At 36.0% G+C, this 21,128-nt stretch overlaps 1 protein-coding gene across 7 annotated transcripts in view; it reads left to right on the forward strand.

Annotated features, from left to right (window-relative positions):
* Nucleotides 1-21,128, forward strand: part of EXOC6B (exocyst complex component 6B) — a 676,922-nt gene that overhangs the window by 340,859 nt on the left and 314,935 nt on the right. For 5 of the 7 annotated variants that reach the window (XM_055243157.2, XM_055243158.2, XM_055243159.2 and 2 more), the window contains 6 exons: nucleotides 401-472; nucleotides 1,851-1,948; nucleotides 3,809-3,914; nucleotides 4,826-4,935; nucleotides 7,931-8,042; nucleotides 19,770-19,904. In XM_055243157.2, coding sequence (XP_055099132.1) covers nucleotides 401-472; nucleotides 1,851-1,948; nucleotides 3,809-3,914; nucleotides 4,826-4,935; nucleotides 7,931-8,042; nucleotides 19,770-19,904 — 633 coding nt within the window. The remainder of the gene's footprint in view (nucleotides 1-400; nucleotides 473-1,850; nucleotides 1,949-3,808; nucleotides 3,915-4,825; nucleotides 4,936-7,930; nucleotides 8,043-19,769; nucleotides 19,905-21,128) is intronic. The other 2 variants (XM_055243160.2, XM_055243162.2) reach the window with 1 other exon arrangement.

Here is a 21,128-nt window from a genome sequence, read left to right on the forward strand (position 1 = left end):
TCTTTTGTGTTTTGTGATGTTTACATAAAGAAATATAAATTTATTTTGAAAATGGTTTTAGCCACATACCATAGTTTTTGATATGAAGTATTTTATAGTTGTTCATTTTTAAAAGTGTCAATTTTGTTTTCTTCTTTAACCAAAGAGTTATTCAGAAGTGCATTTTTAAATTCCCAAGTGTTAAAAGTATAGATCACGGTTATCGAACTTGCTGTATTCAGCTGTTCCCTGGCTGAACCTGGTGTTACCTTGTACCAGGGAAGTGTTGAATTATTTCTAGGGAAAGAATTTACCAGGTAAAGAATTTGTCAGATAAAGCATTAAAGATTAAATAAATAAAAATTTAATTGCATTTTTACTAATAACATATTTTTCCTCCTTTGTCTTTTATTTACTTTAGTCTTACTGTTCTGATCCAAACCTTGTGTTAGATTTGAAGAACCTCATTGTGCTTTTTGCTGACACACTTCAGGTATGTGACTTCTGTTTACATATGCTCATCTAGATTAGTATTATCATCAGCTCTAAACCTTTTTCTTGACTGGGTCTGGTGGCTTTTGCCTGTAATCCTAGTTCTTTGGAAGCCTGAGGTAGGAGAATTGCTTGAGTCCAGGAGTCCAAGACTAGCCTCAGAAATATAGTGAGACTCCATCTATACAAAAAATAAAAACATAAAAAATCAGCAGTAGCAGTAGCACATTCCTGTAGTCCCAGGCACTCCGGGGGTGGAGGTGAGAGGATTGCCTGAGCATGGGAGTTCAAGCCTGTGGCAAGCTATGATCTCGCCACTGCACTCCTGCATGGGTGATAGAGACCCTGTCTCAAAAAAAAAAAAAAAATCTGACTGGGTGCAGTACCTCACGCCTGTAATCTCAGCAATTTGGGAGGCTGAGGCAGGCTGATCACTTGAGGTCAGGAGTTTGAGACCAGCCTGGCCAACATGGTGAAACCCTGTCTTTAGTAAGAATGCAAAAATTAGCCGGGTGTGGTGGTAAGTGTCTGTAATCCCAGCTACTTGGGAGGATGAGGCAGGAGAATTGCTTGAACCTGGGAGGTGGAAGTTGCAGTGAGCTGAGATAGTGCCATTGCCCTCCAGCCTGGGCAACAGGGTGAAACTCTGTCTTAAAAAAAAAAAAAAAGAAAAACAACAACAAAACAAAGAAAAAAAATCTGCATAAGCTTGGATAAGTTACCTTTTAGTTTTAAGTTGGGTTTATTATTTTCCTAGGAACTAGGTCTTTTTATCTCTATAGCATTTCCTAAGCTTTACCCTGAGCCATTATGTTTTCATATGTAGTTTCCACCTCCTTTTTTTCTCTCACATCAAATCAATTAATTGAACTACTGACTACATTAGTTTTTCAAAATGTTCTTAGTTCATATATGGCAGCTGAGTTAGTTTGCAGTTTCTTTAACTACCATCTTGAATAATGGTGGTTGATTTGAATCACATATTATATCTAATAGAGTAGCATTAGAAGTGGATGAGATTCAAAGCATTTTTACTTTCTCTCCCTTCTGTGAACTCTTACTATAGGTAGTAGGACTTATAGGAGGGGATGTAGGGAGGACTTAGCCAATAGTATACTCTTTATATATAGATTTTAATTTTCATCTTTTTCTCACTGGCTTAAACATTTTGCCAGGTGTTATTTAATTTTTGAGAGATAAATGCTAGATATTAGGTGTGAATGAAATATTCTACTAACATGGTTTTATTTAATTTGCTGTCCAAAGAATGTAATGTTTTTCAGTACCTTATCCCTCTCATTTTGCCAAAAAACAAAAAACAAAACAAAACAAAAAACTCCTTCCTTAGACGCTGAAGTGATTTTCTTATTTTGTTTCAGGTGTATGGTTTCCCTGTAAATCAGCTTTTTGACATGCTGTTAGAAATCAGAGACCAATATAGTGAAACTCTGCTAAAGAAGTGGGCAGGTATTTTCAGGTGAGAAATTATCTATAGTCATATGTGTGTGTGTTCATGTGCATTAGTGTACACACATGTATTTATGCACAAAGGTTTTCAGATGTTATAAGCAACAAGTATATGTTACTTATATTTTGTAGCTACCCTAGGTTATGATCCAGAATTCAAATAAACTGTTAGAACATCCAAAATTATGTTCCCAAGATATCCAGTCCCAGTGTATTAGTGTCTACTGTAGTGGGAAGTCCCCAAACCCTGTTTTGCCTTTTTGTTTCCTTCGATAAATATCAGATTCCTTGGTTCATGTCATTCAGATCATCTTGGTGTCATCTTATTCTGTTATTTGGTTTTCACTTTGAGGTTCGTGCCTAGTCTACAACTCAATTATAGTGAGTAGCATTTGAGCACTTAGGAATAATTTAGGCTTTTGGAAAATCGGTTTGGATGACTCACTCATGTTGTTCCTCATCATCTTCCATCTCTACACACAGCAAAGGGGCATATTACAGCTCAGTGTTTGAAGCCTGTTATTTAAGTAGTTACTGCAACATGCATACAATAATAAGAAAGTTATTCTGTCACATCTATCACTCACAGATGTCTTCTCGGACTGTGCTCTTGGCACATAACCCGGGTCAACTCATTTGACTTTCTTCTCTTTTTATACTTTTACTCCTTTACTTTAAGTGATTATGCTGCCTATTGCAAGACCCCTTTCCCTGATCAGTTTGTCCTGTTTTCAAACTCTTATAGCTTTAAGATCTTACATTAGTCCTTTACTCTTACTCTTCATGGTTTATGAACATATCTCTGATCATCACTTAGTCTAATTTATCTGTATATTAATATAAATATTTATATTTCTAAAACCTAGATTTAGCTAATGGTATAATTGTATTTAAGGGAATCTTATCTCTATAGGATATTTGAAAATTAATTAACATGATATATCCATAGTCTTAGATGCTCTGATCTGATGCCTTCAGTGAGTCTTCTGTTTTGATTTTGGTAGTATGGTCCCTACTATTAGAGAATGCCCAGTTTATTTAAGGAGAGAGAACCTATAGATTTTAAAAAGTCATCCTTGATATAGAGCAGTAGGTAAAGTAAATGAAAATAGTTTGAATTTATTATTTGCCAATTTTGAAAGTTAGAATAGAACATGATTTTAAAAACCTTATCAATGGGCCAGGTGCAGTGGGTCATGCCTGTAATCCCAGCACTTTGGGAGCCAAGGTGGGAAGATCCCTTGAGGGCAAGAGTTTGAGACGATCCTGGACAACATAGCAAGATTCCATCTCTACAAAAAAATTAAAAATTAGCCCGATGTGGTGGTGAGCAACTGTAGTTTCAGCTACTTGGGAGGCTGTGGTGGGAGGATTGCTTGAGCCCCAGAGTTTGAGGTTACAGTGAGCTATGATCATGCCACTGCAGTCTAGCCTGGGTGACAGAGCAAGACCCTGTCTCTAATGATAATAATAATAATAAAGTACATTTATATATCATATTAAACCAAACAGAAAAATCTCTTTGCCTTTTCTAGAGCACACATTCTTTTGTTGTTTACTTCTCACTTACATGAAAATGTTCTGTCCTATTTGTAAATCTCAATTCCTAAGAAATATGTTTATAATTGTGGTCCATTCGTTTCAGAGGATAGTTTTCTTTTTGTCTTCTTTAAATCCAAAATGAAATAGCTATATTGTGGAAGGAATATAATAGGGACTGGGAAATGTTCATTTTGGGTTGTGGTATATATATTAAGATTGGAGTTCATCAGAAAAATATTTGTGATTAACCCATCTTCCCTCCATTCCCCTCCCCTACCCCCCACTGTGTCTATCCTTCCCTTCCCTTTGTCTATCCTTCCATTTATAGAAACATACTTGATTCTGACAACTACAGTCCTATACCAGTAACAAGTGAAGAGACGTACAAAAAGGTGGTGGGACAATTCCCATTTCAAGATATAGAACTGGAAAAGGTAAGGAATACTTTAAAATGAACTTCTCTGGTTGTTTTGTCATCCTCTTAAAAGCTTCCATTGGATCAGTTTGATTGAAAGCATTACCTTTAACTCTCAATGGGTTAGAACTCTAAAACAATTTCAAAGGATTCTTTTTTCTTTTTCTTTTTTTCACTTTAATCACCTTTCTGACAATGAAGGACTCTTTTTGGAGAAGACCAGAATTTCCTGTTTTGCGAATCAGCAGATGGCTTTGGGTCCTATTACCTCTAAAGTGTTTGGAGGATTGCTGCGGATGTTCTAATTCAGTTTACACTTTGAAATACTTGTTTTTATTAAAATTTAAAGACATTTTTTCCCCACAACATAAAATTTACCCTTTGTGGTATACAGTTCTACTGACTTTGACAATGTATTATGTGTCCATTACCACAATGTTGATACCAAATAGCTCTATTATACAAAAAAAAAAATTCTTTAATGATGCCCCTTTGTAATACCCCTCCCTTAACCCAGCCCCAGGACACCAGAAACCTGGGCTCTGTGCATCTACTTTTGCCTTTTTCAGAATGCCATATAAATGGAATTGTGTAGTATATAACTTCTTGAGACTTACTTCTTTGATATAACATAATGCTTTTGAGATTCATCCAAATTGTTGCATGTATCATTGTTCATTCATTTTTATTGCTGAGTGTGTAACCCAATTTGATTATCTCTTTCCATGATGGACATTTGAATTATTGTTTTATTTATATTTATGTCTTTTTAATATCAGAAAACTTTGGGAGATATTTTCTTATATTTGAGTTTGTTAAGGAGATAATTCACAGTGTGGAAGAATGTTCTTTTTGCAACCTAAATTATTTATAAATATCTTCAATGTTCGTTGGTTTGTGACTTGATTTCATTACTTCTTGCATTTACAGCAACCATTTCCAAAAAAGTTTCCTTTCTCTGAATTTGTGCCAAAAGTTTACAACCAAATTAAAGAATTTATCTACGCTTGTCTGAAGTTTTCAGAAGATCTTCATCTAAGGTATAATATAAAATAGTAGAAATGTAACCAATGCTGAGATTGTGACTCCATATATTTACATATTCTGAAAAACTTTTGATAGTCCCATCAGCCCTGATTTTGGAAATCTTAATAATTAGCTTTTCACTGCACGGCACTGCTCTATTTATATAGTCATGATGAAAGGGAAGATTGGTAACTTTTGAATAATTTTGAAAATTTATATTATCTTAGTCTTTATAGATTAGTATTTCAACACTTATTAATGACAGTTTACTAGAAAATGGTAGGCTGGATGCCGTGGCTCATTTTTGTAATCCTAGCACTTTGGGAGGCTGAGGCAGGAGGATCGCTTGGAGGCAGGAGGATCACTTGAATCCAGGAGTTCAAGACCAGCCTGGGCCACATAGTGGGACCCCCATCTCTAAAGAAAAAAAAATAGACAAAAAACACTAATTTTGACATTCTACTTAATGAAATGTTAAGGCCAAAAGGGGAGTATCAGATAAAATCCTTTGGAAACATTATTGCTCTACTTGTATATGTATGTTTTCTATACGTGCTAGAGTGTAGGCTCCTTTGTTTCTTTATTCATGTATTGGTTTATTCACCATACATTTTGGCTAATGTATTATTTGTCAGATGCTACTTGGTATAGAAATAATTAAGATGCTGAAAATGTAGTCCCTGTCTTCAAGGAGTACCTAGTCTAATTAAGAAGCTGAACAATTAATAAGTGCTGGAGCAACATAGAAGCCAAGCCAAACACAATCAAGGATGTTTGTGTTCCATCCTTTTGTGGGATGGAAACATTTTATCTTTGTTCAATACAATATCCCCTGTACCCAGTTCAGAAATTTTTTTTAAATGAGTGTATGTATGAAATGAATGGAAAGCATGGTATGCCAGGCTACTCTGAAAATAAACATAGTTGGGGAATAGTTTGAGTCATTTCTTTGTTAACTATTCTTACTAAGAAAATAAATGAAACATGGGGTTTGTACAATTAATTTGTCCTTTTCTCTGAAAATGAAACTGTTTTCATAGAAATGTTCTCTTGAAAATGAGACTGTCTTTCGAAATTACAAACCAAAACTTTTTTACCTGGGTTTCCATCCCCCACCTGCCTGGTCTCCACTTCATTAATATAAATGACCTTATATCAGATAATTGTCTGTAGGGTATGTTAGGTATATTATTGTAGATAAATCATTACAAGTTGATTGCAAAATTACTTTTTGTATCTTCTTTTGGAAGAAAAGTAATATGGTAAAGGAATAATATTAGTAATGGGATAATGTCAGATGCCTTTTTCTTGCCTGAATATGTTGTTTTTGCCTGAAAACTTCCTTTGATATTTTTCACATTTAAAATTTAAATAAAATATTTAACTTGGGGATTTTAGAAAAAGCTAGATGCCTTTTACTGTTCAGTTGGCATTTATCTTATATCCTGGAATATGTTTACCTTACAACCTGGAGTGACAGAGATTGCTTTGTCAGTCATATCTGTTTTGGAGGCTGACATGGAACATGAGACAATTTGTATAAAAACCATTATTTCTTTTACATGCAGGCTCTCAAAACAAGAGAAACTGCTGCATTCAGATTTTAATGCAGCTTTAAGAATAATTGTTCTCTTAGTTTTCTCTTTTACGCTAGACAGAAGAGGCCAAAAAGCTTATACATATTGACAAAATTTGTAATTGCATGAATTCTGAATATGCGAAACTTTCTTTTTGAAAGAAAGATTTTTTAAAAATAGCAAACACATGGCATTTCTATGGTAAAATACTGTTCTAGCATTCATACTCATCTTAAAAAAATAGGATATATACACATCCACATACATATGCGAGAGATCCTGTTTCACATTATATTAATAAAATTAAATGTTTTTAAAGAATTCAGGCGATAACAGCACAAAGAGGAACAATGTAAATGACCGAAAACTCTATCACATAGTAATAACACTTCTGATATGGTTTTTTTTTCTTTTAATCTTGCTTGCATGTGAATACATGCACAAACACAGCATTTTTTAAAGCAAATTACTACGAAATACTTCTGTTTCAGTCTACAGTATAGAAGACTGGAAAGAATATTGCTTCCTATGTAACAATGCAGGGGGGAAAAAAAAACAGAGAAGCTACAAAATTAAAACTTTTTTAGAACTCATCAGAGAGGCGAAGTCAGCAGGAAACTAAGTAGTCCGAAAACCATGATGGGACTGGTCCCTCTAAGGGGACAGACTCCTGCACCTGTGGCAGAATAGGAATGGTGTAACTAGCATTCATGTGAGAAAGACAAAATCAACTAAAGTCTTAATGTATTGTTAACAGTGTACTGTGAGCTAGCATGACAATATAGAACCCAGAAGAAAAGGTGAAAGAAATAGAACAAAGTGCCCAAGATCTGTAGGGCAATTTCAAATGGTAGATTAAAGTAGAAGACTGAGAGAACTGGGAAGAAGAAATACTTTAAAATAAAGTGGCTGAGAGTATTAAAAAAATGATGAAAGGCATCAAACAAGAAATTCAAGATTTTGAGAACCCCAATTCAGATAAATAATAGCAACAACAAGAAACAAACAAAAATATTTAAATACATCATATTCAAACTGGTGAAAATGAAAGGTAAAGAGAATGTTTAGAAGGCATTCCCAAAAATAAAAATTACATGATAGTATAATGATAAGAATTATAATAGACTTCTTTTCTGAAACTATGCAAGCCAGAGAAAATGGGGTGACATCCTTAAAGTACTCAAATAAATAAAGAAAAAAAAGCCAGAATTCTATACACAGAAAAACAGTTTTCAAAAATGAAGGCAAACTATTTTTTTTTCAGCAACAAAAGCTAGGAGAGTTTATTGTAGTACTTTTTCTGACTTACAATAAGTATTATTTGCTGCTGCTATTATTATTTTATTATTATTACCACAAGTACCACTGGCACCCTGTTTGCCGAAATAATTCTGCTACCTGCTATGACTGACTCTTAATGCTTCTTTTTCAGCTCAACTGAAGTTGATGACATGATTCGTAAATCAACAAACCTGTTGCTAACCAGGACCCTGAGCAACTCTCTGCAGAATGTCATTAAAAGAAAGAATATTGGGCTTACTGAGGTAAACCTGCTCCTAATGAAGGCAGCCAAGCCAATATGTGAACAGATGTCCTAAGCTCTGGGCCTTATGTCTGAATTCGTTAAAACTTTCTACATGCTCTTCGTGATAGGCTTCTAATGGTGAAAGTGCAAAATGAAATCTCTTGTTCTTTTCTTTGGTCACCTTTGAAAAATTTGTTTATTTTTTCTAAAAAGTCGTTTTTCTCTTATTGTTTTCACTAGCTTAACTGGTTTTCCTTTCTGAAATTGTTAGAATACATTTCTATTACCTGCCATTGATTATATACAAATATTTTTGTTTGTAGAATATATTGAGCATCAGGTTCCAATCAAGTGAATGGCAGTTTATGTACAATGTAGAATATGAAATCCCATTTTGCTTGCATCAGTTATTGATGCCAAGGATATTGCAATCATAGTTCTTGGTTAGTGTCAGAGTCAGCCTTTATTTTTAAGATATCTCATGTGTATGAAAGGTAAATTACTCTTTATCAGCTTGTAATTTGTTTGCAAAAGGACTAGATATTTGGGATCAAGAAAATGTGTAGAAAAGGCAATAGTCACATTTCTGTGGAGGTTTATGGAATCTCATGAAAAGAGGAGGGATATTTTACATATATTGAATGTAGTACCTTGGCAAACGAGATTTGGTCTATTGGTGTGTAGTTCTAAAATTTAGAAAGATGTGAAGTTCTCTCTCTTGGAAACTCAAGATTGCATAGTAACCTCAATCTGTTTTTTACTGGATGTTATAGTGCCTAAAGTGAGAGGAGTTTAGAAGAATTTTTTTTCACAAGGAAAGGGAAAAGCTGCTTGCCATCTGTTTTACCTATAGAGGTGGTGCAGTTTGGAAGTCTGTTACTCTAGGAAAAAATTGACATTTAAAATGTACAGTGTCAAGGATTATGGTGAAGCACAGCAAAAGGTTAATGATACTGACCTATAGATAAAGACAGCTGGAAGCCAGGTGGGCATTTACTTCTGATTTTGGAGTTATTTTCTCTTTCTCTGAATTAAGATAAAAAAATATAATAAGATGGGACATTGGAAGTGATTGAGTTCTACTTATAGGAAACTTTTCTTTCAATTGAAAATTACTTTAGACTTTATTTGGGGTAATCCCCTCATTTTACAGAGCTTCCTTTCTATTGCCTGGTGCAGAAATATTAGGCATTTGCCTTTATGTATCTGAAAAATAGCTAACCTCCTTTATAATCAAGAAGGTTACAGAAAAGGAAGGTTGGAGTGAAAATTAGGAAGACCTCCTGCTTTTGTTAGGTTATAGTGTTTTCTTTTTCTGGACGGGAAGTTTATTATTTATTTTGTGAACTATCTCTTCATTATAACTCTTCATGTAAATGTTTTTATGTCATTTAATTTAGCAATCTCTTAACAATTTTATAACAAGTAGCATAGCAAGAACATGGTCTGATAGAAATAGCTTTGGCCTCAGAAGAATCTTGAGTTCACTTCTGGCTGAGCCATTGGTTTACTGTGACATTTTAAGAGAAAGGCCTAACTTCTCAGCTTGGGTTTCAGGAAACACTGTACAGGTCAGGTAATAATAGGAAGAACCAGTACGAGGTTATCAAGGAAGAACCATGTAATTTTGGCACCATTTCATTGAATACTAAATGTTATTCCTTAGTCATTGGGTGTTTTTAGGGAACTATACTTTCAATATCTTTGCATATGAATGAAGAAACATACATACGCTTTTGTCTGTTTTGGCTGTTATTGTGGTGTGTACATGTATAGACACATACACATAAAGTGATTTTTTTTATTACTAACAAGACACACTTTGAATAATTATACTACCTACCTTTGGAAAGAGAAGACACATCCTTCTTTATGAGTAACTAAAGTGAGTTCACATCTGGAATCATCATCATAATAGGTAACATTTGTGGAGCAGTTTATATTCTTCAAAGCTCACTCACAAATTCCATTTCAGTGAGTACAGTAACATTTGAAGCAGGCTGGGCATGTGTTATTATTCCCATTTTATAGACAGCCTAATTAAAGTCCAGGGAGATTGCTCGAGGTCATACAGCTAGCAAACATGGTAGAAATGAGACATAAATCTAGGTTTTTCTTCCCCAAACCTATCCACCTCTACTGTATTGTACTGCCTTCCATATTGATTTAATTATTTCATCCTAACAAAAATTGAGATTTTTACAGGAGGTCCATAGTAACATGGATATTGTTTTAGTTAGAGATAATAGAATTATGATAAGCCCACAAAATTTACAGATTCCTATTTCAGGATGTCAGATAATTCCCTTAGGAATTGAAAGTTCCTATAGACAAATGTCTCTCTGTCTGCCCTTCTTGTTTTGGGGTTACACAGTGTTTGCTCTGTTTTGGGGTTACACAGTGTTTACTCTGTTTTGGGGCTATACAGTCTCTTCTTTTTCTATGCATATGCTCTATCTTTTTTCCTCATGGCTTCTTTGTTTCTCCATGTTGAGCCAATTCAAAATTACCTTTCAGTTTTAGGACCACTAGAACATGAACGCCTTTCTTTTTCAATCTTTATGTGACTATTCATTATTTTTTTTAGCGAGAATGGCTATTTTCCTAGGGCTGCTTCATAAGATCTATGAAAAGTGTAATTGAGTATTGGTTAAGACTGTATGTTCTACTATATACTGCCTGGGTTCCAATTCTGGTCCTCCTCGTAATAGCTGTGCCCTTGGGCAAATTACTTTGCTTTCTATGTAAAATGGGGACAATGGTAGCATGTGTTTCACAGGAATGTTGTGAAGCATGTAAAGTACTTAGTGCGCCTGGTATATAGCAAATACTCAATGCATATTACCTGTTATTATTAAGAGGTCTAAGCAGTCAAGCACTGATTAATACTAGTATAGAAATGGAGTTTTTTAATTAAGAGAAGTAAAAAAAATTAGAACAAGATGTTCTATTAAGTTAATTTGTTTATTTCCTTTACAATTTTTAAAATATGTACTCTCTATTAGGCACTGATTCCATGCCCTTGGGATAAATCAGTGAACAATAACAACAACAACAGAGATCCTTGCTTACATTCTACCAGAGAAAAACAGATAATAAATAATAAACAAAATAATTAAGTCAATTTTGTAGTATGGTTAAAGGTAGTGAATGCTATGGAGAGAAGGAAAAGCACCTGGGTTAAGGAAATCAGAATTCTGGTAGATGTTCTAGGTTGTTTTTATTTTTATAGCAGCACCTTGAGGGTAAGTTATTATTGCAGGAGACATTTCAGGTAGAGATTAGAACCAGAGCAAAGGCCTGAAGGTAGGAAAGTTCTTGGCAAGTTGAGGGAAAAATCAGGAGGCTAGGGTAGCTGGAGTGGAGTGAGCAAGGGGGAAGAGAAGCAATTGGTTAGTTTAGAGAGGTATCAAGCATTCATGGTAGGCCGTTGTAAAGCCTTTTGCTTTTATTTTGCATGAAATGGGGAGCTATTGTAGGATTTTGTTTAATGACATGATCTGACCTATATTTTGAAAGGATCACATTGACCATGGTAGTGAGAATATACTGTAGAATGGAAACAAGAGGACTAGTTAGGGAATTATGGCAGAAATCCAGTGAGACTGGGTGGTAGCTAGGGACAGTGATAAGATTTTAAGTGTAGAGCCAGCATGCTTTCCTGATGATTGGATATAAAGGAAGAGAAAAAGTGAAGAGTTGAAGGTAACTAACTCCAGGATTTTTTTGACTTGAGCAATGGGAAGGTTGTATATACCATGAACTAAGATAGGAAAAATTTTAGGCAGAGCTAAATTTGCTGTGAGAGAACATTGGGAATTTGATTTTAGACATATTAAATTTATAGTGTTTATTAGACGTATAGGTTGAGATGTTGAGTAAGCAGTTGTGTATATGAATTTGCAGATTGGAAGTGAGGTTTGGCCAGGGGATAAAAATTGGGAAGAATATAAATATTTATAATCATGCAACTGGACACTATCACTGAGGGAATGAATAAAGATGGAAAAGAAAAGAGGATGAAGGATTGAACTTTTGGGTACTCTGATATTAAGATATCAGGAGAAAAGAGGAACCATGAAAGGAGATTGGGAAGGAGCCACCAGGGAAGCAGGAAAAAACAAAACAAAAAAAAAACAGGAGTGTGCATAAAGTATATAAAGAATGAGAGAGTGATGAATTATGACAAATACTGCTGATTGATAAGAAGAAGGTGAAGAATTACCATTGGATTTAGCAATTTGGAGTAAGTTGGTGACCTTAGTAAGAGCACTTTTAATAAAATGGTGGAAGGAAACTCCTGATTGAGTAGGTTTTAAAGAGAATGGCTCCTGCAGAGAGGAATTTCATATAACTAATATAGATACTATTGCCACTACAAGGTGATTGTGAACTGTGCTTAGTGAGTTGTTTCCAAAAAGTAGAGGGTAGAATGAGGAAAAAAGTAATCTTACAGTGAAGAAACCTGGCAGACGCTGCCTTGCTCAAGTGTTCCAGGTTAACATCATCAGTGATAAGCTATGTTGATAGTATGTACCTTTCATATGATTTGATGAGAGGGCACTTTGCCTCTGTGTTCTCCCTTCCTAACCCCATGAGCCCAGTCTAACCATGGGAAAACATTAAAAAACAAAAATTGAAAGACATGCTATAACATACTTGACCAGTACTCCTTAAAACTGTCAGTGTAGGGCTGGGCACAGTGGCTCACGCCTGTAATCCCAACACTTTGGGAGGCCAAGGCGGGTGAATCACGAGGTCAGGAGGTCGAGACCATCCTGGCCAACATGGTGAAACCCCGTCTCTACTAAAAATATAAAAATTAGCTGGGCGTGGTGGCACATGCCTGTGATCCTAACTATTCGGGAGGCTGAGGCAGGAGAATCGCTTGAACTAGGGAGTTGGAGGTTGCAGTGAGCCGAGATTGTGCCACTGCACTGCAGCGTGGTGGCAGAGCGAGACTCCATCTCAAAACAAAAACAAAAACAAAACAAAACAAAACAAAAAACTGTCAGTGTAATAAAAAAGAAGGAAAATCTGATAAACTGTCACAGACCAGGGACTAAGAAGACATGACAACTAAATGTAATGTGGTATCTCAGGTGGAATCCAGAAACAGATAAAGGACATTAAGGAAAAACTAGTGACACTAGTGACATCTGAATAAAGTATGGCATTCAATTAGTAGTAATGCGTTTATTTTGGTTCCTTAGTTGTGGCAAATGTACCATAGTAATGTAAGATGTTAACAATAAGGGAAGCTGGGTGAGGAGTATATGGGAACTCTGCAACTTTTTTGTAAATATAAATACAAAACTGTCCTAAAATAAGGAGTTTATTTAAATAAAAAAATTAAAGAATGGGAAAAGAGGAATTGGAGACAGCAAATATAAGACAGTTCTTTCAGGAAATTGTGTTACCAAATGAAACAAAGAAATGGGGTGATAGCTAGCAGGGGAAGTCGGTTAAGACAGGTTTTTTTTTGTTTTATTTTTTAATGGTACAAATAACAGTCTGTTATTTATTGTGGGAATGATACAGTATAGAGCAGAAAAATGGGTGACATAGGAGAAAGGGAGAAATCTCTGGTGCAATGTCCTTAAGTAAGAGAGTTTAAGATAGAATACACAGTTAAAGGGATTGGCATTAGATAGTGTCAAGTTCACCTCTGGTAATAGGTAAGAATCAGAGTGTGTGAATGCAAATGGTAGTGGTTGGGTAAGTATTATGGTGGCAGGCTCCAAATGCTCAGTTTTCCCAGCAAATGCAGGGTCTTCAGCTAAACGTGCAGATGGGAGAGCAAGCTTGGGAGTTGAAGGAGAAAGAAGGTGTGTTGTAGTCCTCTGAGGGTGTGTAAAAAAAATTGATTTGTGCCAGATGATGTGATTATTTGGTAGCATTAAGTGCCCACTCTTGACTAGTGTACATGAATTAAAGTGAAACTAGCTAACATGATTGTACATTTTCTTTTTCTTGTTCTTGTTTTTTTTTTGAGATGGAGTCTCACTCCGTCTCCCAGGCTGGAGTGCAGTGGCCTGATCTCGGTTCAGTGCAACCTCCACATCCCAGGTTCAAGCAATTCTTCTACCTCAGCCTCCCGAGTAGCTGGGATTACAGGCATGTGCCACCACACCCAGCTAATTTTTGTATTTTAGTATAGACAATGTTTCAACATATTGGCCAGGCTGGTCTCCAACTCCTGACCTCAGGTGATCCACCCACCTCAGCCTCCCAAAGTGCTGGGATTACAGGCATGAGCCACCATGCTCAGCCATGATTGTGTATTTTCTTAAATCATATTTAGCAGGAAGCTGCAATATATCAGTTCATATCAATACCAGTTCTAAAGAATTGGGTATATTTTCATCTGATACTTTATAATTTACAGTAGTATTTATGTTTAATTATTTATAATATGTAGAAAGAAGTTCAGAGTTCCTTCTAGTGAAACCATAGTGGGTATTTGTATTTTTATGATCACAGGGCACTACTGTGATGTAGTGCACTACACATACCTAATATGGTAGTAGAGACCTGAAGAAATGACTAGTGCTTTGCATTTATTCTTTGCTTTTAGTATAATTTAGACTGATGACCATATGATTCTATCCTCTCATTTTCCACATTCTATTTATCTCCCCTCTCTCTTGTTAACAGAAGTGATATTGTTCACATTGTTTTATACTTAAGTCTTGTCAAATATAAACTTTGTACTTTATCTTGGAATTCGTAACCACGAGTTTCATGTATTTTAGTATTTTAGGTATTTTAATCATGGAGATGGTATAAAATGAGTGGTTGACACAGTTTTTTGTACCCTGACTGGGGTGAAATGGAGATCAAATCCCTTGAAGTCTATGTGATAGCTCATTTTTGTGAATGAGAACCAATGCTACTATTTAGTTTTTTGTTTTGCAAATTTAACAGTTGAGAGGCATTGGTGGTATGAAGAAGAGTGTGACTTCTCATTTTCTTCCTTTGGATTAGTCCTGTTGAAGGTTTATTGTACTGAATTGTCTGTTTTGGGAAACACGCTAAAAGCAGTTTTTTTTTTATTTTTATTTTTTATTTATTTTATTTTTTATTATTATGCTTTAGGTTTTAGGGTACATGTGCACAATGTGCAGGTTTGTTACGTATGTATCTATGTGCCATGTTGTTTTGCTGCACCCATTAACTCATCATTTAGCATTTAATATATGCAGATGTGTATACTCCAGAAATAATTTATAGTTGGGAATGGAAACCTCTTCTTGGAATTTAGGGCTTAGTTTTGAACTATGGAAGATGATGAAGGTATTTTCTGGGGTTTATCAAGAATAGAATGTCTTCATGGTTCAGGTTCCACTGGGGTGTTTTAAGAAGGCTTGGAGGAGAAATGACCTCCACAAGAAATAGGAACGCTTTTACATTGTTGCCGGGAATGTAAATTAGTTCACCCATTATGGAAGACAGTATGGCAATTCCTGAAGGATCTAGAACCAAGAAATAACATTTGACCCAGCAATCCCATTACTGGGTATATACCCAAAGGAATATAAATCATTCTACTGTAAAGACACATGCATTCCATTATAAAGACACATGCACACATATGTTTATTGCAGCACTATTTACAATAGCAAAGTCACCAACCCTAATGCCCATCAGTGATAGACTAGATAAAGAAAATGTGGTACATATACATCATGGAATACTATGCAGCCATAAAAAGGAATGAGATCATGTCTTTTGCAGGGACATGGATGAAGCTGGAAGCCATCATCCTCAGCAAACTAACACACGAACAGAAAATCAAACACTGCATGTTCTCACTCATAAGTGGGAATTGAACAATGAGAACACATGGACACAGGGAAGGGAACACATACTGGGGCCTGTTGTGGGGTGGGAGGTGAGGGGAAGGAATTTTTTTTTTTTTTTTTTTTTTGAGATGGAGTCTCACTCTGTCGCCCAGGCTGGAGTGCAGTGGTGTGATCTTGGCTCACTGCAAGCTCCACCTCCTGGGTTCACACCATTCTTCTGGCTCAGCCTCCCGAGTAGCTGGGACTGCAGGCACTCGCCACCATGCCTGGCTTATTATTATTTTTTTTTTTGTATTTTTAGTAGAGACGGGGGTTTCACCATGTTAGCCAGGATGGTCTTGATCTCCTGACCTCGTGATCTGCCTGTCTCGGCCTCCCAAAGTGGTGGGATTACAGGCGTGAGCCACCACGCCCAGCTGAGGGGAGGGATCTTTAAGAGGACGGGTCAATAGGTGCAGCAAACCACCATGGCATACATACATCTATGTAACAAACCTGCACGTTCTGCACATGGATGCCGGAACTTAATGTAAAATTGAAAAAAAAAAAAAAAAAGGAAATTACCTCCACAGTGTGCTATGTACCTTTCTCATTAGATTTTCTTCGATACAAGGAAGGAGAGACAGAAAAATTTTCTAATTCTTAATGGTTTTTCACTTAAGTGACTTGTGTCATTTACTTGTGAGAGATAGTGATTTATAATGTTCTTTTTTTTGACAATTCTCATAGAACTTTATGTAAGAGATAATCAATATTTGATCTATTATTAGTTTTATGTCCTTGAAATAAACTGAAAACAGTTTGGATTACTGCAGTGTTATATATTGTAAGAGGCTGGGAAGTAGTTGTTAAAAATATCATCAAGGGAGCTCAAACTCTGATGGAAGTTATCTGAAATTGCTTCATTTTATCTTTCAGTTTGAAATTATGCCCAAAGCATCTGGTTTTACATTAGTAAATGCCCTTGTAAGGATTTTGGTAGCTGTCATTCAGGAGTAGTTATCACTTAGGCCTCGTTAACAGACAATATTCTCTCTGAAAATGACATGGTATTCTACTGTAATCCTGGAGTGTCTTAATAGTCTATTCTATGCTCAGCAATGAAACATTTCAAAAAGTGACTGACAGCCAATTGATGTAATTCACAGTGATCTTTTGTGTTGACAGATCTTTAAAAAGTCATGGGAAATTACTACTGTACCCAGTGAAGCCACCTCCGTTTTTTTTCTTTAACTGCCAGTATCCTGTAAAACAGGATAATTTTCTCTTTGACTGCCACTGTTTTTTATTTTGATAACATGACATGATTCCTCCTTATTATTAGGATTTCTTTTGATTGGCAGAATGTGTTTCCATAGGTAATACTGATTTTAAAATAGAAATTTTTCAGTTCTCAGATTAACTCTCTTAATTTTCTGACTTCCACATCAAGACAACCTTGCCAGTAGCCACCTTCCCACTCAGGAAGATGAGTGATTTAATTCACACAACTTAAATATTTTTAAATGATTTTAGTCCTCCTCTGAAGGAGAAAATGATGAAAGCAAGAGGGTGATGAATTGCTTATTTTGGTGGATATTTTTTCCTAGAGCACTCCAAAGTTAAAAGGTTGTCTTTTTGGTAATTTTATAGGAAATAGTAGTCTTGTGTTCAAAACTCAAAATTTCTGAATTAAAACTGTGGAATGAATGGAAAGGAGAGCTGATGTGTATGAACTTGTCTGATGAGTTGTGGAGGAAAATACAGAGATCTAGTCCCAGTGTTGCCCTAACTTTTCATCTAAGAGAATTTATTGCAATTGTATCTCTGTGTTTTTGCCCTTTGTTATTGTGTTTCAAAGTAGCTATTTTCCTAAGATTGTCAGGATGATCCTTAGTGGAGTAGAAGGTACTCTTTTTCTTAGTTGAAACCAGTACTAAAACATTGTCGTTATGAGTTGACATGTATTTTTTGAGAATGAAGTGTGTGCTTTCATCCTGTGCTGGATGATGTAGAAGTGAGAATGTATTTTCTGATTATAGTCCTATTTGTATTTTTGTTTAATATTCTACAGCATTATATGATTCTTACTGAATTTAAATTCCAACTTTTTAACATTGTTTTGAAATATCATGGATTGTAAACATGTGTAGTACCACCCTCATCTTTAGTTCCAGTTTCTGCTTTGTGTCATATGCCACCCCCACCCTCCACCCTCTTGGCTCACTGTCTCACTAGACCAAAAGACCTAGATTAATTCATTGCCTTACACACCAAAACTCCCCCCTACCTGCCGCAACCTCACCATCAGACATATTTTTGTGAAAATGCAGAGTAAAGATGTAGAAAAGAGAGACAAAAAAAGAGGTCCATTCTATTTCCTGTTTCTATTTCTTTTAGACTCTAAGGAATATGAACAGTTTTATGGTTTAATAGTTAAGAAATAAGTAATAGATACCACTTTTTTTCCTCTTCTTTTTACAGACAGTAGAATCAGAGCATATTGGGGTCCAGTTGATTGCAGGCCCAGTATCTTATATTTTAATCTAATGTACACAATCATGCAGCACTTCAGAGCTGCCATTTAATGCTTATGCTAAAAGGCACTGGCAGAGTCATTCAGATGAGTCCATAATTGGAAGGTACAGGACATAGTATTAGTTCCATTTAGGCTGTGTGATCTAAAGAAAATCACTTCATTTTCACTTCTGTTATAGTAAAATGGAAGGTATAATTATGTCCCTTTAACTACTTTTCCAAGTTTTTGGGAAAACAGTGTAGGAAAATAAATCATGAAGTTCTTTAGAATCCTTAATTCTATACAGACAATAACAGTTATTCTTCTTTATCTTCCTCTTCTAGTAATTTATAGAAGACAACTTTTTTTTATCAGTACTGTCTTTTTAACGATCTGTTCTATGTAAGAAAAGGGAAATAGTGTTGACAACAGAATATTTAATCCTCACAATAACTCTGTGAAGTAGACATTATTATTGACATTTTACAGATAAGGAAATAGGGTTATAAAAGATAAGAAAATTTCCCAAGATCAGTAAGTAATAATAATAAAGTAAGTGGTTAATTCCCTGGTTACTTTCACTTTGATGCCCATGTTCTTTCTTCCACAAACTGATGTAGTTTATTAACATATTGTAATCTCTCCTAACATCTCTGTTCATCATGCCTAATTTTGAAACGTCTTGTTGCCATTTTAATGATTCCTGTTCTTTTGGTGATCATTTATTTGTTTAGTTCATTTGGCAATGTTTTAGTTGGAAGGCATCATGCTAAATCGTAGCAATTTTTGTTCTTAGTCTAATCTTTTTTAAACAGAAGAAAACATACCTTTAGGATACAGTGATAAGTGTTCACATAATACGGGGGAATACAAAATGTTTTGGAATGCTAGGACGTATTAGTCCATTTTCATACTGCTATAAAGAACTGCCCGAGATGGGGTAATTTATAAAGGAAAGAGGTTTAATTTACTCACAGTTCAGCATGGCTTGGGAGGCCTCAGGAAACTTAACAATCATGGTGGAAGGCAAAGGGGAGGCAAAGAACTTCTTCACAGGGCGGCAAGAAGGAGAAGTGTGAGTGAAGGGGGAAGAGCCCCTTATAAAACTATCAGATCTGTGAGAACTCACTCACTATCACGAGAATAGCATGGGGGAAACTGCCCCCATGATTCAAGTACCTCCACCTGGTCTCTCCCTGGATACATGGGATTATGGGGATTACAATTCAAGATGAGATTTGGGTGGGGACACAAAGCCTGACCATATCAAAAACTTCCTAGAAGAGGTAACATGAAAGCCCATGCTTTAACATACCCCTTGCCTGAATGTGGATGGCCTTTTCCATCATGCCTTTCATTTGTTTTGTACCGGCAGGTTCATATTGAGCCATTCATCCTGGGGTGAGTAGTCAAATGACTTTTACATGTGTTTGTTGTTTTCTAGCTTGTCCAGATTATTATCAATACAACACATTTGGAGAAATCCTGTAAGTACTTGGAAGAATTTATCACCAACATCACTAATGTGCTTCCAGAGACAGTTCACACTACCAAGCTCTATGGCACCACAACTTTTAAGGTGAGAAGGCCCTACAGTACTGTGGAACTGCTTCTGGTGTACACAGTCTGGGACATTCTACCTAACATGGCCTTGTTTCTGCAAGATGGTTTATAACATGCTCTTGAGAATAAGTGTTTATGATATGTTTGGTTTCCTTTCTCTATTTTCTTTGAAAAAATAAATACCAGTGCTAGTTTTTGGGTGTTTAAACAAAACAAAACAACTACAACTGTGTCTCTAAACCCTTCCTTATGTTTTGTACATGTAAATCACTATTTCCTAAGTTGAGCCCCCATCACAGTCAACAGTTCTTAAGTATGATCTAGATAATCGTAGTTATGGCTGACGTTAACATTAATTAAAATTTTCTACTAAGCTGTCCCCTGCTCTCTGTATCCTGTGGCCAATTTTTTTTTTTTAAACCAAATCTTGCTCTGTTGCCCAGGCTGGAGTGCAGTGGTGCAATCTTGGCTCACCATAACCCCTGCCTCCTGGGTTCAAGCAATTCTCATGCCTCATCCTCCCAAGTAGTTGGGATTACAGGCGTGTGCCACCATGCCTGGCTAATTTTTAGTATTTTTAGTAGAAACGGGGTTTCGCCATGTTGCCCAGGCTGATCTGGAATTCCTGGGCTCAAGCAATCCACCCACCTTGGCTTCGCAAAATGCTGGGATTGCAGGCATGAACCACCGCACCTGGCCCTGTGATCAATTTTTTAATCTTACTTTTTAGTGAGGAATTTCTGTCCCTGCTTTTTTAGTTAGCAATTTTATAATTTCATATGTCCACAGCACTAGTTTTTATCCAGAGCTGGATCAAATGGGAAGAAATGGCAGTCATGTAGAACAAAAGAAGGACTGATGGTAGATGAATTTCTGGAGGGTAAATGCTATAGCTCAGAGCAGCTTTAATAAACTCCTTCATATTTATGTGAGCTTTAAATAGGTATTAAGCAGTAAAAGTAATAGGACAACATCTCAAACATTAAAAATGTGGATCTAACATATAGGCTACTTATATGGTTTGATTTTTTTTTGTTTATATTGTTATTTGATTGTTTTAGTTTTTTGTTTTTTGTTTTTTTTTTGAGACGGAGTCTCGCTCTGTCGCCCAGGCTGGAGTGCAGTGGCGCAATCTCGGCTCACTGCAAGCTCCGCCTCCCGGTTTCACGCCATTCTCCTGCCTCAGCCTCTCCGAGTAGCTGGGACTACAGGCGCCTGCCACTACGCCCGGCTAATTTTT

Source organism: Symphalangus syndactylus, chromosome 14 (assembly GCF_028878055.3).
Source record: "Symphalangus syndactylus isolate Jambi chromosome 14, NHGRI_mSymSyn1-v2.1_pri, whole genome shotgun sequence".
In the NCBI taxonomy this organism is placed as follows: Eukaryota; Metazoa; Chordata; class Mammalia; order Primates; family Hylobatidae; genus Symphalangus; species Symphalangus syndactylus.